Source organism: Scyliorhinus torazame, chromosome 17 (assembly GCF_047496885.1).
Source record: "Scyliorhinus torazame isolate Kashiwa2021f chromosome 17, sScyTor2.1, whole genome shotgun sequence".
NCBI lineage: Eukaryota > Metazoa > Chordata > Chondrichthyes > Carcharhiniformes > Scyliorhinidae > Scyliorhinus > Scyliorhinus torazame.
In genome coordinates this window covers 156,747,072-156,766,072 of record NC_092723.1, presented here as the reverse complement: position 1 = coordinate 156,766,072, position 19,001 = coordinate 156,747,072, and the positions used below count along the sequence as shown (strand labels likewise).

Genomic DNA, 19,001 nt, shown 5'->3' with positions numbered 1-19,001 from the left:
ATGATCTTATGTTGATTACCTCTATTGTGCTCTTCCCTACCGTAGAAAACATTTGCGCTGTATACACACTATCAAAACCTCACCTTCATACCCCTCTCTCGTACACGTACACACGCGCACACACACGCGAATGGAGATCCAGCTGCTAATCATTTTACGATACGCATATGTGACATGCATTTGTGGTATCATCCCTGTGAATCTTCTCTACACTCTCTCCTGTGCCTCTGTATGCTTACATGCCAAGCAGAAGTTGAAATGTGGTTTAACCAAGGTTCTATACAGTTTTAACATAATTTCCTTATTTTCCAATTCTATCCCTAGAGAAATAAAGCTCTAGTGTTCAGGCCTTTATTTCTGAAGTCCTTGGCTAATCTATGGCGCAATCTTTAGTGATTGGTGTGTATTTGTACCTTAAGATTCCTTTATTTCTCTATACCATCTAGACTTTCATCTGGCAAGTAATGAGTGACGTCTCTATTCTTCCTACCAAATTGAACTACCATACATTTCTTGGTCTTAAAACCTCATTTGCTAATTATTTGCCTATTCTGCAAGGTCATGAATGCTCTTGTAATTTATTGCAGTCCTCATTAATTGACCATCTCCCCCAATTTGATGTTATCCACAAATTTAGAAAGTGTATTTTGATTCCAAAATCCAAATCTAGGACCCAAATTATTTTTGTTCCAATTAAGGGGCAATTTTAGTGTGGCCAATCCACCTACCCTGCACATTTTTGGGTTGTGGGAATGAGACCCACGTAGACATGGCGAGAATGTGCAAACTCCACACGGACAGTGACCCAGGGCTAGAATCGAAACCCTCAAAATGAACCTTTCTCTGATCACTGTTGTGCAGACGCTCTGCTACCTTTACTTTTTAGTTTATTCCCCATTATCACATCCAATTGCAAACTTCCCTGGCTGGGCTTCTTACATATTGATTTAGTAAGGAATCTTGTACACATTGAATGGACTCCAATCTCTTATCCCTCTTACCTACTCTTCTGTCCAATTTATGGGAATCCCCATGATTAATTATTTTTTTCACTCAATTCCCTGATTTCTCTGCATAGTTTCTCCTCCTCTCCTACCCCCCTAACCCCCCCCCCCCCCCCCCACATTATCTTGTCTAATTATGCTATTTATTACCCAACCAAATTCTTGCATAGCCATGTCTCAGTAACCTCTATAACATGTCTGGTTCCGGACTTCCGGTGACGGCGGGCGGGAGGCAGCCGCACACTGGAGGGCTCCCGCTCGGGAATAGGAATTTTGGAGTTTTAACGCCTGGCCCCGGGGGCAAGGAGGCTGAAAAGGCCGTAAGAAGGCACAGGGAGGAGAAATGTCCAAGTTTGGGAGACAAATGGCCGTGAAAAAGGGGATTAATGAAAGTCCGCCAGGGAGTGAAAAAGTCAGCGCAGGAACTGTAAGGAAAGCGGAAGCTGGAGCACCAGGGGAGGCCGCATCGCTCACAGCAGAAGAAATGACCAAGGTGATGGCTGTGGAACTTGAAAAACAGTTCACAAAACACGTATAAGCGATGAAGGAGGAGATGGGGGCGGTATTGAAAGTGCTGGTGGAGGAGGCAATTGCCCCGGTGAGGGCGGCGGTATCAAGCTCAGCGGCGGAGGTGCGGAAGCAAGGTGAGACACTGAAGGAAGTGGAAGAGGCATTATCACAACACAGTGATCAATTCACCTTGATGGGGAAGGAGTTATGGAGGGTGATAGAGACCAACAAGGGTCTGCGAGCCAAAATGGAAGACCTGGAAAACAGATCCAGGCGACAGAATCTGAGGATTGTGAGTCTGCCCGAAGGGGTGGAAGGCCCGAGGCCGACGGAGTATTTTGCTACGATGTTGGCGAAGCTACTGGGGGAGGGGGACAATCCCTCTCGATACGAACTGGATCGGGCTCATCGGTCATAGAGGCCTATACCAAAGGCAAGTGAGCCGCCAAGAGTAGTAACTCTGTTTCCGTAGGTATAGCGTGAAGGAGAAAGTCCTGGTCTGGGCAAAGCAGAAGCGGATGGTGCAGTGGGCTGGAGCTGGTATACGCATATACCAGGACTTTACAGTGGAGCTGGCGAGGAGGCTGGCTGCCTTCAGCCGGGTGAAGAAGGCACTGTACAAATCCAAGGACTTTTATTTTGGGACAGCGGAAGAGTTTGCGAAGGCAGAAGGACTGTGGCAGAATTGAGAAATGGTTGTGTACCAATGTAGCCTCGTGTAACTTTATTTTTTCACTGCGTGTTGGTGTATGTACTAAATGAGCCGATGCTGTATAAATTTGGACAAGGGAAGAGATGGGACTTTCATTTGCAATGATGGTTCTTTGGGGCTTGGATGTGTATGCTTGCGTTGTGTGCGAAAGGGGATTTCTTGGTTTTCCTGGGACCGGGCAAGGGGGAAGGAGACCTGGGCGGGGGCCTCCAAGTTGGCTGGTTTAAGCCGGCCAGTGAACAGGAGTGAGGTGGGGGGAGGGGCTGCAGCCATCGGAGCCAGGTAGAACAGGTTTCGGTGAGTCTAGCCGGGGTGAAAAGTTGGGGGAAGGAACAGAGGTTCGGGGGAAGGAGTTTACAAGAGGAAGTGACGGGGAGGAGTCTGGGAGAAGGGGGGTGTCTACAATTCATGGGTGTCATTCACGGTACTCTTGGATGGCATTGAATATGGGGGGGGGGGGGGGGGGCTGGACAATTTATGTCAATGGTGACCATAGGCGATTCACGATTCCTTTTTTGTTTCCACCTTGGGAGGGTTTGTTTTATTTGATGCTTATATTGTCAGGTGGGTCGTTGTTTGGAGGGTTGCGGGAGGATGGGATTGTTGTTGTTAATAAGGGGATTGACATTGTATTCGTTACCGTTTACTGCTTGTTGGTGGGGTGTAAACTCTGAAGAAAATGTGAAAATGGAGAATAAAAATCTTTATTAAAAAAAACATGTCTGGTTCCTCCAAACATTTGCCTCCAGCTCCCGTTTTATTACGAACACCATTCATAGAACATAGTGCAGAAGGAGGCCATTCGGTCCATTGAGTCTGCACCGACCCACTTCCACCCTATCCCCATAACCCAATAAGTCCTCCTAACCTTTTTGGTCACGAAGGACAATTTATCATGGCTAATCCACCTAACCTGCACGTCTTTGGACTGTGGGAGGAACCCGGAGGAAATCCACACAGAAATCCACAGGGAGAACGTGCCACACAGACAGTGACCCAGCGGAGATGGAGACCCAGCGGGGAATCAAAACTGGGACCCTGGCGCTGTGAAGCCACAGTGCTATCTACTTGTGCTACCGTGATGTCCTTTCATTGCTATACATACATTTCAATTAATTGTTAATATGATCACCTTGGTTTTTGCAAATAATTTTATTCAGCTTTTTCAATTTTATACATAATGAGAGGTAATAATAGACTCGTCTTCCTCCCAACGCTTGAAAATCAAACCAAACTCCCCCCACCCCCAGCAACTAACAATGACCAGCTCTTCAAAGTGACTGCGATCTTTGGTAAAACCTTTCAATTGCTCCTCTCCCCACCATGTACTTAACTTTCTTGAGATACAAAAACTCAAGATCCCCCAGCCATACTGAGGCAGTAGGTAGAGAAGCTGACCGCCAACTCATCAGCACCCACCTTTGAGCAATCAGTGAGGCGAAGGCCAAAACATCCACCCCTGTCTCAGCCTGCAGCTCCAGCAAGTCCGATACCCCAATTATGGCCCCGAGCGACAAGGTTTCAGTTCAATCTGTAGGATCACCGGCATGGTGCTGAAGAAGTAGACCCAGACCCCGAGCTTAGGACACGACTAGAACATATGTACATGGTTGGCTGGGCCCCTGCCACAGTGGTCACACACATCCACCACGTTTGCAAATAACCTGCACCTCCTGGATTTGGTCAAATGGGCCCTGTGCACTACCTTCAACTGTATCAGCCCTTAACCTCGCACATGATGTTGCAGTCACCGTCCTGCAGCTCAAACTCCAACTCCTCTTCCACTTGGCCATAACCCTCTCCAAGGACACTGCCTCCTCCGCTATAAGCCTCCCATAAATCCTCAAGTTACTCCCCGCCTCCATCCCCGCCAGTGACAAAAGCAACGAGGAAAGCGGCACCACCGTTGGGAAAGATATCCTTCGCAACGTCGGGCACCTGAAGATATCAAAATGTATCCACCCTTGAAAGTCCAAATTCTCAAAGCTCGCAAACTGCCCCTCCAAAAACAAATCCTTCGTCACCACAACCTCCTTCTCCTCCCATCCCCAGAACCTAGCGTCCAGCCTCGCCAGTTCGAACATTGATTTGCACCAATCGGCACCAACTTCGGTACTGCCCCCAATTTGAAGTGCTGCTAAAATTGTCTCCATATCTTTAGTGTTGAGGCCACTGCCAGATTCCCACAGTACTTCAAAGGAGAAAAATGTAGCAAATCCGCTCTCAACCCGACCCTCTGCATGAACCCGACTCCATCTGCACCCATACAGCCTCAGGATCCCCACACCATCCCAGAACCTTCTCAGTGTTTGCCGCCCAATAATATCACAGACTTGGCAACTCCAAGCCCCCTGACTGCCGTTCACTCTGAAGTACCGTGTACCGAATCTTAGCTACCTTTCCCACCCAATGAATGATAAAATCCTCCGCTCTCCTAAAAGGATTTTGGTAAAACACTGGGAAGCACAGAAATAAAAACATAAAATGCGGAGGACATTCATTTTCACCGTCTGAATTCTGCCAGCCAAGGACAATGCTGTCCCATCTCTGCAAGTCCGCTTTGACCCTGTTCACCAGACTAGTAAAAATAAGTATCTAAAATGAGAACCCGCAAGGCAAAATGGTAACACCCCCAGATTCAGCATTCCTCACCCCTAGCAGCAGGGCTCTCCCATTCACAAAAATGGCTATGCTCGAATACGCATCATGCATCTGTGAGAAAAAGGAGAATTCCCTGCCCCCATGGTACAAAAATCGCCATGAATCCATTCCCTCCCTTCTCCTTCATGAACACTGTCAGTACATTCACTACCCCCAATGGGGCCAGCGGCTTCGCAATCAACTGGTGCGTATCCATATCAGATATCGCAGCCAGCACCCTCTTCACAAACTCCACATCATCCCAATTTGAGGGATGCACACTCAGCAACCCCATGACTTACCCTCCAATGCCCCCGTAACTATAATGTACCTGCTGCCCTGGTTTATCACCTTCTCCATCGGGAACCAAACTCTTTTGCTAATAAGTATTGCTGGGCCAAGTGGAACACTGGACTATCCCAATTCTTATGGAGCCTAATCTGATCCCTTACCTGCAGGTAGGTATCTTGCAGAAAAATCACCTTGGCGTTCAAACTTTTTGAGTGAGCGAAAACTCTCGCACATTTCTCTCCCCCTCCTCCCCCGCACATTGCATGTCATCAATCGAATTGGGGGGATCTGGACTTATCCCCCTCTATCCACCATACTCCAGAAACCAGAGCCCACCCAAGCTGGCCACCTGCCCGCCCACCAAAAGGGACAAATTCCTCCCCACAGTCACCGTTAACAGCCCCACTTCCCCCATCCTAAGATTCGCCCTGGGCTCCGCACCTTGCTCAGCTCCTCTGAAGGACTACCACTCCCACCTTTCTTAGTTATATTCTTTCTTGGGCCTTTTGACACCTTCTCACCAAAGACTCTTGAATGGGACAAATCTGTCCACTAATTAGCCCCCAAAACCAGGTAAAACGAACCAAAAACCAAAGACTAGCAGGAGCTACCTTAATTGCGACCTCCTTCTACATGTCGTCACCAGAAGTCCTCCCTCTTACTTTATGATTAACCATCTTTTTGACTCTTTCTCTACTTGTAACCTTGCCATAATGCCTGCCCTTAATTTATTCTTCCCAGGCCTCTTTTCATTAGCATTTAGGCTGCTTATGCTTCTTCTGGATTCCTCCCCATCCATTCTTTTCTTTAATCTATAGTCTTTGTCACCTCCCTGTGCACCTCCCTATTTACTCTTTCTGCTGGAATCATCCTGGTTCAGGTGGAATCCATCTTGTTGGTACGCTCCTTTCTGTTCCAGGACTGGTGCAAGTGTCCCATAACATGGAACCCCTCTTTTCCACATCTGCCTTTCAGTCATATGCCAATTCTCCTGATCTGTCTGTTCCTATGCTTATTTGCATTTGGCTCAGGCAACGATTCAGAGATCGTTATCCTCGAGAGCCTACTTCTAAATTTTGAGCCTAACATCTGATATTCTTTCAACACGACCTCTCCCAATTCATACATAGGTCATTTGTTCCAACATGGATCATAATTGGCTTTAACCTCACACTTTTAAATTCCTCTCCAGCCAGAGAGATATCTCTTACCCCGATACGGGGTAGAGAACAGACCCTTTGGGGTTAGGAACACAAGAAATGGGATCAGGAGTAGGCCTTTCAGGCCTGTTCCATCACTCAATAAGATAATGGCTGGATAGTAAGATAATAAGATTGTAACCTTAACTCAACTTTCCCGTCTGCTCCCACAACCTCTAACTACCTGTCAAACTCAGCCTCCCCTGCACTCTGGAATAAAGAATTCCAAAGATTCATGACCCTCTGAGAAGAAATTCTTCCTCATCTCCATCTGAAATAGGAGGCCCTTATTCTGAAATTGCGCCCCTAGATTCTAGGTACTCCCGCAAGGGGAGGCATTCTCTCAGCATTTACCCTGTCAAGCCCCCTCAGAATCTCATATGTTTTAATAAGATCATCTTATGATGTTTGAGGACACTCCGATCTCATTCTTGGCAAAAGAAAAGAGCAACAAAACACACACCACAGATTCATGCTAACATTTCCCTCCTAAAAAGCACATTTGGTTATAAATTGAGTTTTAATGCATCTGAACTTAAAACATCCAACATGTTAACATTCTTATTGTATATACTTTACTTGTTAAGTTGCTTCAGCAATACTCTAGCTGGGTCTAAACTGATCCCACCACTGGCAGACACATTACAAAAGAATGTGCATGCATAATTAAATGCAATAATAATAATCATTATTAGTGTCACAAGTAGGCTTACGTTAACACTGCAATGAAGTTAATGTGAAAATCCCCTAGTCACCACACTCCAGCGCCTGTTTGGGTACACTGAAGGAGAATTCAGAATGTCCAATTCACCTCACAAGCTTGTCTTTCGGGACTTGTGGAAGGAAACCGGAGCACCTGGAGGTAACTCACAGACATGGGGCGAACGTGCAGACTCCGCACAGACAGTGACCCAAGCCGGGAATCGAACCTGGGACACTGGCACTGTGAAGCATCAGTGCTAACCACTGGGCAACTGTGACCACCACAATTATACTGCACAGCTGATTGATAAGGCTGCTTTGCTTAGTTCCTCTTTCTCTGGGAAACTTCTGTCCCACACACTGGCTGAACATGCTTTCTAAAGTGCAGGTTCACAGGAAGTCAGTCTCACCTGGTGAAAAGTGTATTTGAAAAGAAGGGCCAGAAATTCCACCACTGGAAACTGGGAGTTGGACTCGATCCGACGCAGGTGAACACTCACAAACAGTCGCAGGAAGTCAGTGAACTTTTCCACATAGCTAAAGGGGAAAGACCAGGGATAGAGATACTCAACAGTTCAGTCATTACAAGCCAAGTCTCAAAATTTTATTCTACACACAATGGAGAAAATACAGTCATTACTTAAAGAAGTGCAGGTTATTTACATTATAACAAATAACCCTGCAACCATTATCTACAATACTGAAAACTGTTCACTCCAGTATCTTCAACAGAGCAAGAGAAAATCCAGTCATAAGCCAACACAAAAATCCACACCAGACTCGGACTTCATTCACAGACACCTTTCTTATCCCAAGATTCTTACCGGGCTCTCCTGAAGATGGCAACACATGCCAGGGCACAATTCAAAGTGCTGTCAGCACAGAGACCTCATCAATAGCTATTATTCATCCGCTGGGCTAGACCAGTGGTTCTTAAACTGGGGTCCACGAGTGATTACTGAGCAGGGCAGGCTTTACGGCTGCACAGCAGGAGGCTGTCTTGGAACAAGGCGGGAGCGAAGTGTGGTCGCGAAGTGTGCAGTGCAGAGTGACCTGGCTGTCTCACCTAGGATGGGTCCAACTGGCAACGCTAAGAATGGTACAAAGACCGCTATATCTGTAAGTAATCTGAAAACTAAATGTCCATAAGTAATGCCTGTTTTTTTTTTTTTTAAAAAGCATTATTAAAACACTCTTTACATGTAGTTATGATAATCTTGATGGATGAAATGATCACCAAAGCATTTGAATAAGGATCCTTCAATCAAAAGTAGTCGAGAACCAATGGATTCAACAACCATGTCAGTGAGTATAATTGTTGAGTCAGTTCCTTCTCAGATGCACTAGTCACCCCTAATGATCATGAGTAACTATTCTGGCCAATTATCCTCTCCCTAGTCTGTGACCAACTGTAGTACACCTATGGTTGATCAACATATCTTAGGCCTCACTAGCTTTGTATTACACAGTATTACAGAATGCAATGCCTTTGCACCACAAGCCATCAAAGCCTTCATCCATGTTAACGCAAACCTGAGCAGCCGCTGTTTTCAAATATAAAATTGAATTGCACAACTATTGCGTTAACCTTGTACTCAGAACTACAGTTGTGGTCAATGGTACAGTTTACAAGGAAGTGCTGACCTCAATATCACAGCCAGCAGACAATCAGCTAATCCACACTGCTAAACACAACTGGATGATGAATATGTTCAGTTCCAGACTTCAGTTATGCCTACCAACCAGTTGCAGCTAATAGAGACAGCATGCGTTGCTTTACAAATTATAGATTAACTAGGTCTTCTTAATGTTATGATGTCGGACAGAGAGGATTTCCCATTACTACAGTTCAGCTTTCAATGTTTTAGGCATTATCAAGCAGAACTGAGCTCATTGTATTGTTAAGAAGATTGTGTTGCACAATCTGCAGGTTACAGTAATGTCCAGCCATACTTCCCAGTTCAAGTTCATGTTTGGATCCTGCACACAACAGGGCAAGTCCTGAAGAATACAACACGACACACCAGTGTATTGCATACAGGTCCACTTAGTTTGTCTGATCTCTTATTTTTATACTTATTTCTTAATTGTGGTTGGAGGGTTCTAAGGGCTTCCATTAGTGCTACAGTGGTAATAAATCCTAAATCAGACCAGCAAAGAAATTTTGCTAACCTTTAGAGCCAATTATCTTCCTTATCATCTGGCTTAAAGCAGCTCAGGGCAGGTTTTAAAGGCAGCCATATACTGACAAGAGTGAAAGTTAATTACTAGAGATGTTAAACAATCTTTATTTTGATCTTCACATCAAAACTGGAATTGAAACATCTTTTTGGTGATAAAACAGGAGACTTTTGACTTTTCTTCGTGAAATTAACAACTTTTAATATTAGTGCTAAGATGTAGGGGAATAAAAGGCAATAGATTCATGCTTGCTACAATTTCACTTTGGCCTTAAGCTCCATATGTATAGCCAGGGTTGTCCAAATGTATTTGTTTCCAAACAGTGTACCAAGTAATCTTAGAGCAGGGCCCTGCCCCATACCTCCTATGCCAGGGTATCTATAAGGCTTACCTTTCTTCTAGCTCTTCCAGGCGGCTCTTTATGGAGTGTGCATTGTTCTCTTTGGTGATTTTCTGCAGCAAGTAGAATGTCTGCTGGAACATGCGCAGTAGATACTCCTCAAACTCCACAGGGACACAGTTCTTGGACATGAGTTCATTAATGCAAGACATAGCTAACACGCCCAGTTTACCTCGTTCCTGGATGATGTTATTATTGTGGCCATTTCCATTCACAGCAACTAGTTTCTTGGCACGGGTGTCACAACCAAAACGAGCAAAATGGAAGATGGTGGTCAAGAGAGTCGGGGTGATGCTGGCAGAGAGCGGGATCCAGCTGAAGAGATGAGTCAGACAGTCCAAAGCGAGGAAACAAACATGCTCACTCTCTGGGTCCAAAATTGGGATTGGCTGATTTAATAATTTGGCAGCGTGGGGAGTCTGCAATAGGCTACTAAGCAAATCACCTAACAGGGAAAAAAATCATTAGACTTCAGTAGCTTCAGGCTATTGGCAGCCTCACAAATGTAGAAAAGCAAATATATATGTACTATAAACCATTACTGCAAGATGTGAAACATTTTCTCTACTTCAGGAAATGGTTGATACCACCCCAATAAATGCACTTGTTCTAGCTGTTAGGTATTCAAGTTCGCAACCGTGAGCATTTTAGGCTTCCGCATACCACCTTACTATAGAAGGTACAGTTCCAGGCTTGCCAAAAAACGGAACGCTTAATTGATTCATCTGAAGAAACTCAAGAATGCTGGAGCATAATTCTGAGGGAATGTAGTCATTCGTCATGGACTAATTCAAGTCCTCTCATTAGTATTTAGCTTGTGTTTTCTGTGACTCAAGTTTAAATTAATTTCAGCAGTACTTTAGCCTGTACAAAGAGATCCAACATCGATATTTCTGGTTATCAAAATTGATGGAACATGCAGTGGATACTGAATGTACTCTTCAGCAGCTAATTTACTATGATTAGCTGCACTGGGTCAGGCTGCACTAATGCTCTGCAGCATCAAATTAACAAAGTTCAGCTTGTGGGCAGTGCCTGCCTACAGAAATCATTAAACCACTTACATGAGGAAACCATCCTTTGAGGAAGAGGGCAAGCAAGGACATCAAACCGAGGCATCACTTGGTACATGCAACTGACTGGATTTTGCCCAAGCTGTCTCTAAAATATATCCCATCTACCTCTAAAGTAAACCTGTTGCCTGAAACCAAGTCTCAACAGAAATAACTGAAAATGTTAGGTTTTCAGTGGGAAGACTGTACCGTACAATCTCAAGCATGACGTGCTTTTGAAAGAAGATTGCTCCTGGTAAGATCAGAGGGCTCATGTATCGCCACAATTCATCGGCACAGCAGAAAGTTTAGATGTGCTGATACAGGAATAGGTAGGTACTCCGTACTGTGTAATCTTGAACGACTGCATGCTGGATTGAGTCTGCAGGAATGAAATCTCTTTCTCGGAGGAATTCTTGAGGCCTCCAACTTTTAAGTTTTGAACCAGCTTACTTTAAGCAGCTTAGTGAGATAAGTGAGCTTACATTTATAAGTTTGTATCTAATATTTTCATAATCAAGGAACACTGAAAACGGTATAAAATTCAGGCATTTTTATGTAAATTAAAACAGTTCTAGATTTGAAGCTATTTGGATGAGTGCTTTTCATCAGTCTTCTGTAAAGAAATGGCGCTCGTGATACTTTGTACAAGGAACAGGGTTCACTTACGGTCCAAGTCCTACTATCATTTAGCTACATATTGACAACTGAAGTGTACTCTGCCCTTCATTATAGGGGATCCAAGGTTCCCTTGTATGTGCGACTGATGACAATGAATCCAGTGCAAAAACCAAACACTATGACCATGCAGTTATAAATGTCCTGAGGTTGTTAATGGACACTTTTGAGTTAGTGGAGTTTTACTCTGAATCTGGCTGCTCGACACCTCACTTGAGACTTCTTGAGATCACTAATACTTTAAATACACGTGTTCTATTCCTCAATGACATCATGTCGCTCCTACAGAATAAATACATTTGCATCGAAATTGGTATGCTAAATCATCTTCATTCACTCAGACTGGCTGGTTATATATTCAAATCACAAGCATTTCAACTAAAAAGCAGAACCTACCACTATCTCCTGAAGTTGGGGAGGGAGGCGGAGTAGCAGCTGTAACACTGTGTTTATCCCAAATGGTCTCTAAAATACCTGCAAAAAGAAATATTGTTGAAATTAATTTTGTTTTTTGCAATAAACATTTTATTGAGGTATTTTTGGTATAGAAACAACAACAAAATAGACAATATACAAAGAAATGTACAGCACAGGAACAGGCCCTTCGGCCCTCCAAGCCCGTGCCGACCATGCTGCCCGACTAAACTACACATGAAACCATAGTGCAAAACCGGTTTACCTTTTGTACAGGTCCCACCCTTATTACCCCCCTATTCTAACCTAAACTGACTTTGGGGGCTTCGAGTCCCTCCATGCCAATAGTATCCATCTCCGGGCTACCAGGGAAGCAAAGGCCACACCATCTGCCTCTTTCTCCTCCTGGATTCCCGGATCTTCCGACACCCCAAAAATCGCCACCTCTGGACCTAGCGCCACCCTTGTTTTTAACACCGTGGACATGACGTCTGCAAACCACTGTCAAAATCCCCAAAGCTTTGGACATGTCCAAACCATGTGGACGCGGCTCGCTGGTCCTCCCGCGCATTTTGTGCACCTGTCTTCTGTCCCAAAGAATCTGCTCATCCGGACCACTGTCATGTGAGCCCGGTGCACAACCTTAAATTGTATCAGGCTGAGCCTGGCACATGTTGCGGACGCGTTGACTCTACTCAATGCATCTGCCCATAAACCATTCTCTATCTCACCTCCCAGCTCCTCCTCCCACTTGCGCTTCAGCTCCTCGGTCTGCATCTCCTCCGACCCCATAAGCTCCTTATAGAAGTCCGAGACGCTCCCCTCCCCTACCCACCCTCTGGAAATTACCCTATCCTGAATCCCCCCCAGCAGTAGGAGCGGGAAAGTTGCTACCCGTTTATAAAGGAAGTCCCGCACCTGCGGATATCTGAATTTGTTTCCCCTCGCCAACCCAAACTTTTCCTCCAGCGTCCTCATACTCGGGAATGCTCCCCTCTATGAATATATCCCCCATCCTCTCAATCCCCGCTCTCTGCCATACCCAGAACCCCCCATCCATACTCCCCGGGGCAAACCGGTGGTTATCACAAATTGGGGCCCAGACCGATGCTCCCACATGCCGCCTCCACTGCCCCCAAACTCTCAGGGCCGCCACCACCACTGGACTGGTGGAGTACCGTGACGGCAGAGGCGCAGTTACCAACGCCCCCAGACTGGTGCCCTTATAAGAAGCCGCCTCCATATGCACCCACGTCTCCCCCTCCCCCACCACCAACTTCCTGATCATGGCTATGTTAGCCGCCCAGTAATAATTGCTAAAATTTGGCAGCGCCAGCCCGCCCTCTCCCCGGCTCCGCTCGATCATTACCTTCCTTACCTGCGGGGTTTTGCCCGCCCAGACGAAGCCCGTGATCACCCTGTTGACCCGCTTAAAAAAGGACCGCGGAATAAAAATGGGGAGACATTGAAATACAAATAGGAACCTCTGGAGGACCGTCATTTGCACCGTCCGTTTGTACCCTCCCGCCCAGCAACAACGGGAGCACGTCCCATCTCCGGAAACCGTCCTTCATTCGATCCACTAGCCGGACCAGATTCAATTTATGCAGCCGGTCCCATTCCCGCGCCACTTGGATGCCTAGGTACCTAAAATTAACCCCTACTGACCTAAACGGCAGCTCTCCCAGTCGCCCCTCCTGTCCCCTCGCCTGAACCACAAACATCTCACTCTTATCCATGTTTAGCTTATATCCCAAGCACCAGCCGAATTCCCCCAAAATCTTCATGATTTCCTCCATCCCCTCTACTGGGTCCGAAACGTACAGAAGGAAATCATCCGCATAGAGCGAAACCCTGTGCTTACCCCCTGGACCAGTCCCCTCCAGCCACTTGAAGCTCCGAGCAATTGCCAACGGCTCTATAGACAGCGTAAACAACAGTGGGGAGAGGGGGCATCCCTGTCTCATCCCCCGGTGCAGTCTAAAATAGTCCGAAGTTGTCCTGTTCGTCCGCACACTTGCCGTAGGAGCCTGATACAGTAACCTGACCCAGTCAATAAAGCCCCGTCCGAATCCGAACCGTTCCAGTACCTCCCACAGATAATCCCATTCTACCCGATCAAAAGCCTTTTTTGCATCCATTGCGACCACTACCTCAACCTTCCTACCTTCCAGGGGCATCATGATCACATTTAACAGCCTTCTTATATTGACCACCAACTGCCTACCCTTAACAAACCCCGGCTGATCATCCCCAATAACATCCGGAACACAGTCCTCAATCCTGGAGGACAAGATTTTGGCCAGCAACTTGGCATCCACATTCAACTGGGATATCGGCCCGTAGGACCCACACAGCTCCGGGTTCTTGTCCCGCATAAGAATCAGTGAAATCAATGCCTGTGACATCGTCGGGGGCAGCACCCCTCTTTCCCTTGCCTCATTGAACATCCTCAACACACTGGCCCCAGTATAAAACTCCACGGGGTACCCATCCGGACCCGGGGCCTTACCCGCCTGCATGCCGTCAAGACCTCCACTATCTCTTCCAGCCCAATTGGGGCCCCCAGCCCTTCTACCCGCCCTCCATCCACCGTCGGAAAATTCAGCCCCTCCAAGAAGCGCCTCATCCCCTCCGGCCCCGCAGGGGGTTCCGACCTGAACAGCCTGCTGTAAAAATCTCTAAACGCCTTATTCACCCCTACTAAATCACCAACCAGGTTCCCCTCACCGTCCTTTACTTTCTCTATCTTCCTAGCTGCCTCCCTCTTCCTAAGCTGCTGTGCAAGCATTCTGCTGTGCAAGCAGCTGCTCCACCGTCCTCCCTATGGTCAGCAAGTTAAGCTCCGCCTGCAGCCTCCGCTGTTCCCTCAGGAGCCCTGCTTCTGGGGTCTCCGCATACCTCCTATCGAGCTGTAAAATCTCCTTTACCAGTCTGTCCGTCTCTGCCCTGTCAACCTTCTCCCTATGCACCCGGATCGAGATCAGCTCCCCCCTTTCCACCGCCTTCAGTGCTTACCAAACCACTGCTGCCGAAGTTTCCCCCATGTCATTTACTAACCTGCAGGTCAACCCAGTGCGGTGCATGGTCTGAGATTGTAATCGCCGAGTACCCAGTGTCCACTACCCCAGCCAGAAAGGCCCTGCTCAAAATAAAGAAATCAATCCGGGAGTACACTATGCACATGAAGGAGAACTCCTTCGCCCTCGGCTGCCCAAACCGCCATGGATCCATCCCCCCCATCAGCTCCATGAACCCTCTTAACTCCTTTAACTGTCCCCTCCCATGATCAACCTGTGCAAGTCCAGCCCGGTATCTTCCCCAGCATCCTCTTTATAAACTCTACATCATCCCAATTTGGCGCATATACATTCACTAATACCACCTGCACCCCCTCCAGTTTCCCACTGACCATAATATACCAACCCTCCACGTCCGAGACTATCCTACCCACCTCAAACACCACCCGCTTATTAATCAGGATAGCGACCCCTCTAGTCTTTGAATCTAGTCCAGAATGAAACACCTGGCTGACCCAGCCTTTCCTTAGTCTAACCTGGTCCGTTACATTAAGGTGTGTCTCCTGCAACATTACCACGTCCGCCTTCAATCCCCGAAGATGCGCGAACACCCGTGCCCTTTTGACCGGCCCATTTAACCCTCGAACATTCCAGGTGATCAGCCTAGTTGGGGGGCTCATTGCCCCCCGCTTCACCGATCAGTCATCCCCTTTCTTAGGCCCACCTCCAGCCCGTGATCCGCGCCTCCACCAGCCCATTCCCAGGCAGCCTCCGCCCCCAACCTCCTCTCTGTCCCTCAGCCCAAGTCCCTCCCTCACCAGCGGAACATTCACCCCCACCTTCCGCCCCCCCCCCCCCCCACCCCTAGCAATAATACCCTGTATCGCAATCCCTTTACTAAACCAAACATATGCACACATCCCCACTGCGCTTCAGAGAGCTAGCTCACCCAGCTACCTTGGTGGCCCCCATCCCAGTCACCAGATAGTCTCCCACCTATTGTTCCCTCCCCACAGCTCATGCAAACAAACTCGAACATCAACAATCCCCATACAATTGCCCAACTGAAAAACATCAAGATCAATACTAGCACACCTCCATCCCCCAACAGTGCAAATGAAAACCTAAACTCTCTCAGCTCTACTGCTGGTTCCAAGCAAAACGAGAAACTTTTTACAAAAACAGAGAAACAAAACAGAGAAAACAGAAACACGAACGCTGCAGCCAAATTCAAAAGTTCTCAGTCCTTCGTCAGCCATTTCTTTCTTGCAAAATCCAACGAGTCCTCAGGCGACTCAAAAGTAAAAAGTGCTGGTCCACATGCGTGACCCAGAGACGGGCTGGGTATAACAGTCCAAACTTCACCTTTTTCTTGAAAAGGATCGCCCTGATTGGTTTGAAGCCTGCTCTCCTCCTGGCCACCTCCACGCTCAGGTGTTGAAATAAATCTAACCCTTATGTGCAGCACTGATGAATATTAACCAGTTCGGGAACAAAGTTATTCTAGCCTTGAATTTCAGATTACACTGCAACAGGTGAGTTAACGGAAACTTTGAACAGTAACATGGTGAGAAACCTTTTTGCTGTAGGGTCCAAGCTCGTCTCGACATTTTCTAAACTAACGAGCAGGAGATAGTGATTTATTTTTGAGGTTGCTAGTAAATAATTTTCTATTTCTGGTAGACTATAGAACAGTGGAGTGATGTGGATAATGACAAGCCAGTGGGACAAGACGGACAAAGTTTAATAGTTATAATATATTAATCAATTTTTTTAATGGAATGTATTTTTATTGCTCATTTTTAGTGGTTTCTTTAAATGTTTCCCATTTCTTACCATACATTTAGACTATTCACAATTAACCATATCCATCTCTCTCCTCACACCAATGTAATTGACTGATTTAAAATTCCTATTTGGGACTCGAGTATGTTTCTTTCCAACTTAATATGGCATTTAATTGTATTATGATAATTTTTCCCAGGAGGTCTTTTACTAAGAGATTAATTAACTTTGTTTCATTGCACAATACTAGATCTAATATAGTTTTATTTGTTGGTTGGTTCCACAACATAGTGTTCCAGAAAAGTATAACAAAAGAATGTTTTGAAGGCAAAGGTGGATAGATATTTGAACAATAAAGGAATTAAGGATTATGATGAGCGGGTGGGTAAGTGGAGCTGAGTCCACAAAAAGATCAACCATAATCTTGCTGAATGGCCTAGTTATGTTCTTATTCCACAAATTCATCTTTCAAATCAGATTTGTCAATTTGATTGATCCAGCCTATAAGATTAAATCCCCCCAACAATTATTGGATAGTCTTTGTTACAAGCTCCAATTATTTCTTGCTTAATGCTCTGACCAACAGCGTAATCATTATTTGGGAGGGCGACCAACTACTCACGCCAGTATTTCCTGACCTGTAATTACATTCCTAATCTCCACCATATTGATTCTACTTCCTGATCTTCTGAGCCAAGATTCTTTCTCGCTGCTGTCCTCATGTCATCCTTCACTTTCAGGTCTCACCCCTCCTTTTCTATTTTTTCTGAAATATTTAGTTCCCAACCTTTGTCACCTTGTAACCACATCTCGGTAATGGCCATTAAATCAAAACCATTGCTCTCTATTTGTGCCACAAGCTCATCCATCTTATTAAGAATGATTTGCACATTCAAATAAAGAGCTTTTAATTTTACTTTATTTTAAAATATTTGCATTGACCTCATTTGGCTGATACACTATAACTATTAAACTCTGCCCCTCCTGTCCCACCGACTTGTTGTTACCCACATCACTCCACTGTTCTATTGTCTTGATCTTTCTCCTCAGATTTGAAGTTCTCCTTTCACTGAACTCCCTTTTCCTCTAAGTTTAAAACTCTATTTATTTCCATAAATTTACTTGATCCTATGCCAATTGCCAGGCAACTCAGGTTAACAATCCAGAGGTTATTATATTTGAGATTCTGTGTTTCAATCTGCATCCTAACTCCTCAAACTCTCTCAGCAGACCATTCATAGTTCTACCTATGTTTCTGGTTCCTACATAGATGATGACAACTAGATCTTCACCCGCCCAATCCAAATTCATCTTTAGCTGCAATGAGAGTCCTTCACCCAGGCACCGGCAGGCACAACAACCGTTGGAACTTCTGCTCGCAGCTGCAGAGAACAGTATCCAACTCCAGGACTATTGTTCCTCATCAATACCACATTCCTTTCACTCCCTCCAACTGGATGGCTTCCTGCGCCATGGCACAAGTCAGTTTTCTCATCCACCCTGCAGTCCTTGTTTTCATCTATACAAGTACCTCCACATGTTGGTCAAAGTCAAGGTCTGAGGCCCGTCCATCACTCCATGCTGTCACCGTTACTTGTCTGACTCGCAGTCACATCCTCCTGTCGTTGATTGTTGACCAACTCAAGTTCTACTTAGCCCAAGGGGATGAGAGTGCGTCCACCTGCAACTTAGAAACTCAGCAACTGAGTCAAAGTTGCCCAAACTGCCGACAATTACCGCAGGCGGATATGGTTGCTCGGAAGTGTAATGAATTCCACAAACTGCCACTTCCTTGAGGCACATCACATCATTCCTACTGCCATGTCTGAATAACCCGATTTATTTGATTATATAACTGCTTATGAAATTAGTGAGTAAATCTCCTAGCTTGGAGACGAACACTAAGAGGCAAGCAGCAGCTTCTTCCACCTCTGCAATGAATTCCCACTTGCACCAATCTCCTGACTTAGCACTTGGTTCATGAAGCAATCTCTTCCCATATCACTCTACACAGTAGCAAACACTGTTTAAGAGAGCTTATTATTGCTCCAGTTAATAACTGTTATTCAGACAACTGCTTTTAGTTGATTAACATTTAATTACCACTGCCAGGTAGTTTCTGTTGAATACGCATCTTAACTAGCTTGTAGTTTTTGTTGCAGTTTTAAACTTTAAGACAGATTCTAATTGTTAGTCTAAATTACCGCACAAGAAATATTTAGCAAGGGGATTCCCATTTGCACCAAATTCCCGACTTAGTACTTGCTTCACAAAGCACGATGTTCCTGGATCACTGTTTCACCCACAGTTCTGAAACTTGAATTACATGCCACTGTTAGTGCTTCAGTCATTGCAATAATTTATTTAACTCTGAGCCAGCAGCTTCCAGGAATTCAGTAGTGTTGATCAGGAG

General features: G+C 45.8%; 1 protein-coding gene across 2 annotated transcripts in view; it reads right to left on the bottom strand.

Moving 5' to 3' along the window:
* xpo6 (exportin 6) overlaps positions 1–19,001 on the bottom strand; it is a 157,333-nt gene that overhangs the window by 56,387 nt on the left and 81,945 nt on the right. For both annotated transcript variants that reach the window (XM_072481372.1, XM_072481373.1), the window contains 3 exons: positions 11,766–11,843; positions 9,631–10,084; positions 7,469–7,595 (listed from right to left, as the gene is read on the bottom strand). In XM_072481372.1, coding sequence (XP_072337473.1) covers positions 7,469–7,595; positions 9,631–10,084; positions 11,766–11,843 — 659 coding nt within the window. The remainder of the gene's footprint in view (positions 1–7,468; positions 7,596–9,630; positions 10,085–11,765; positions 11,844–19,001) is intronic.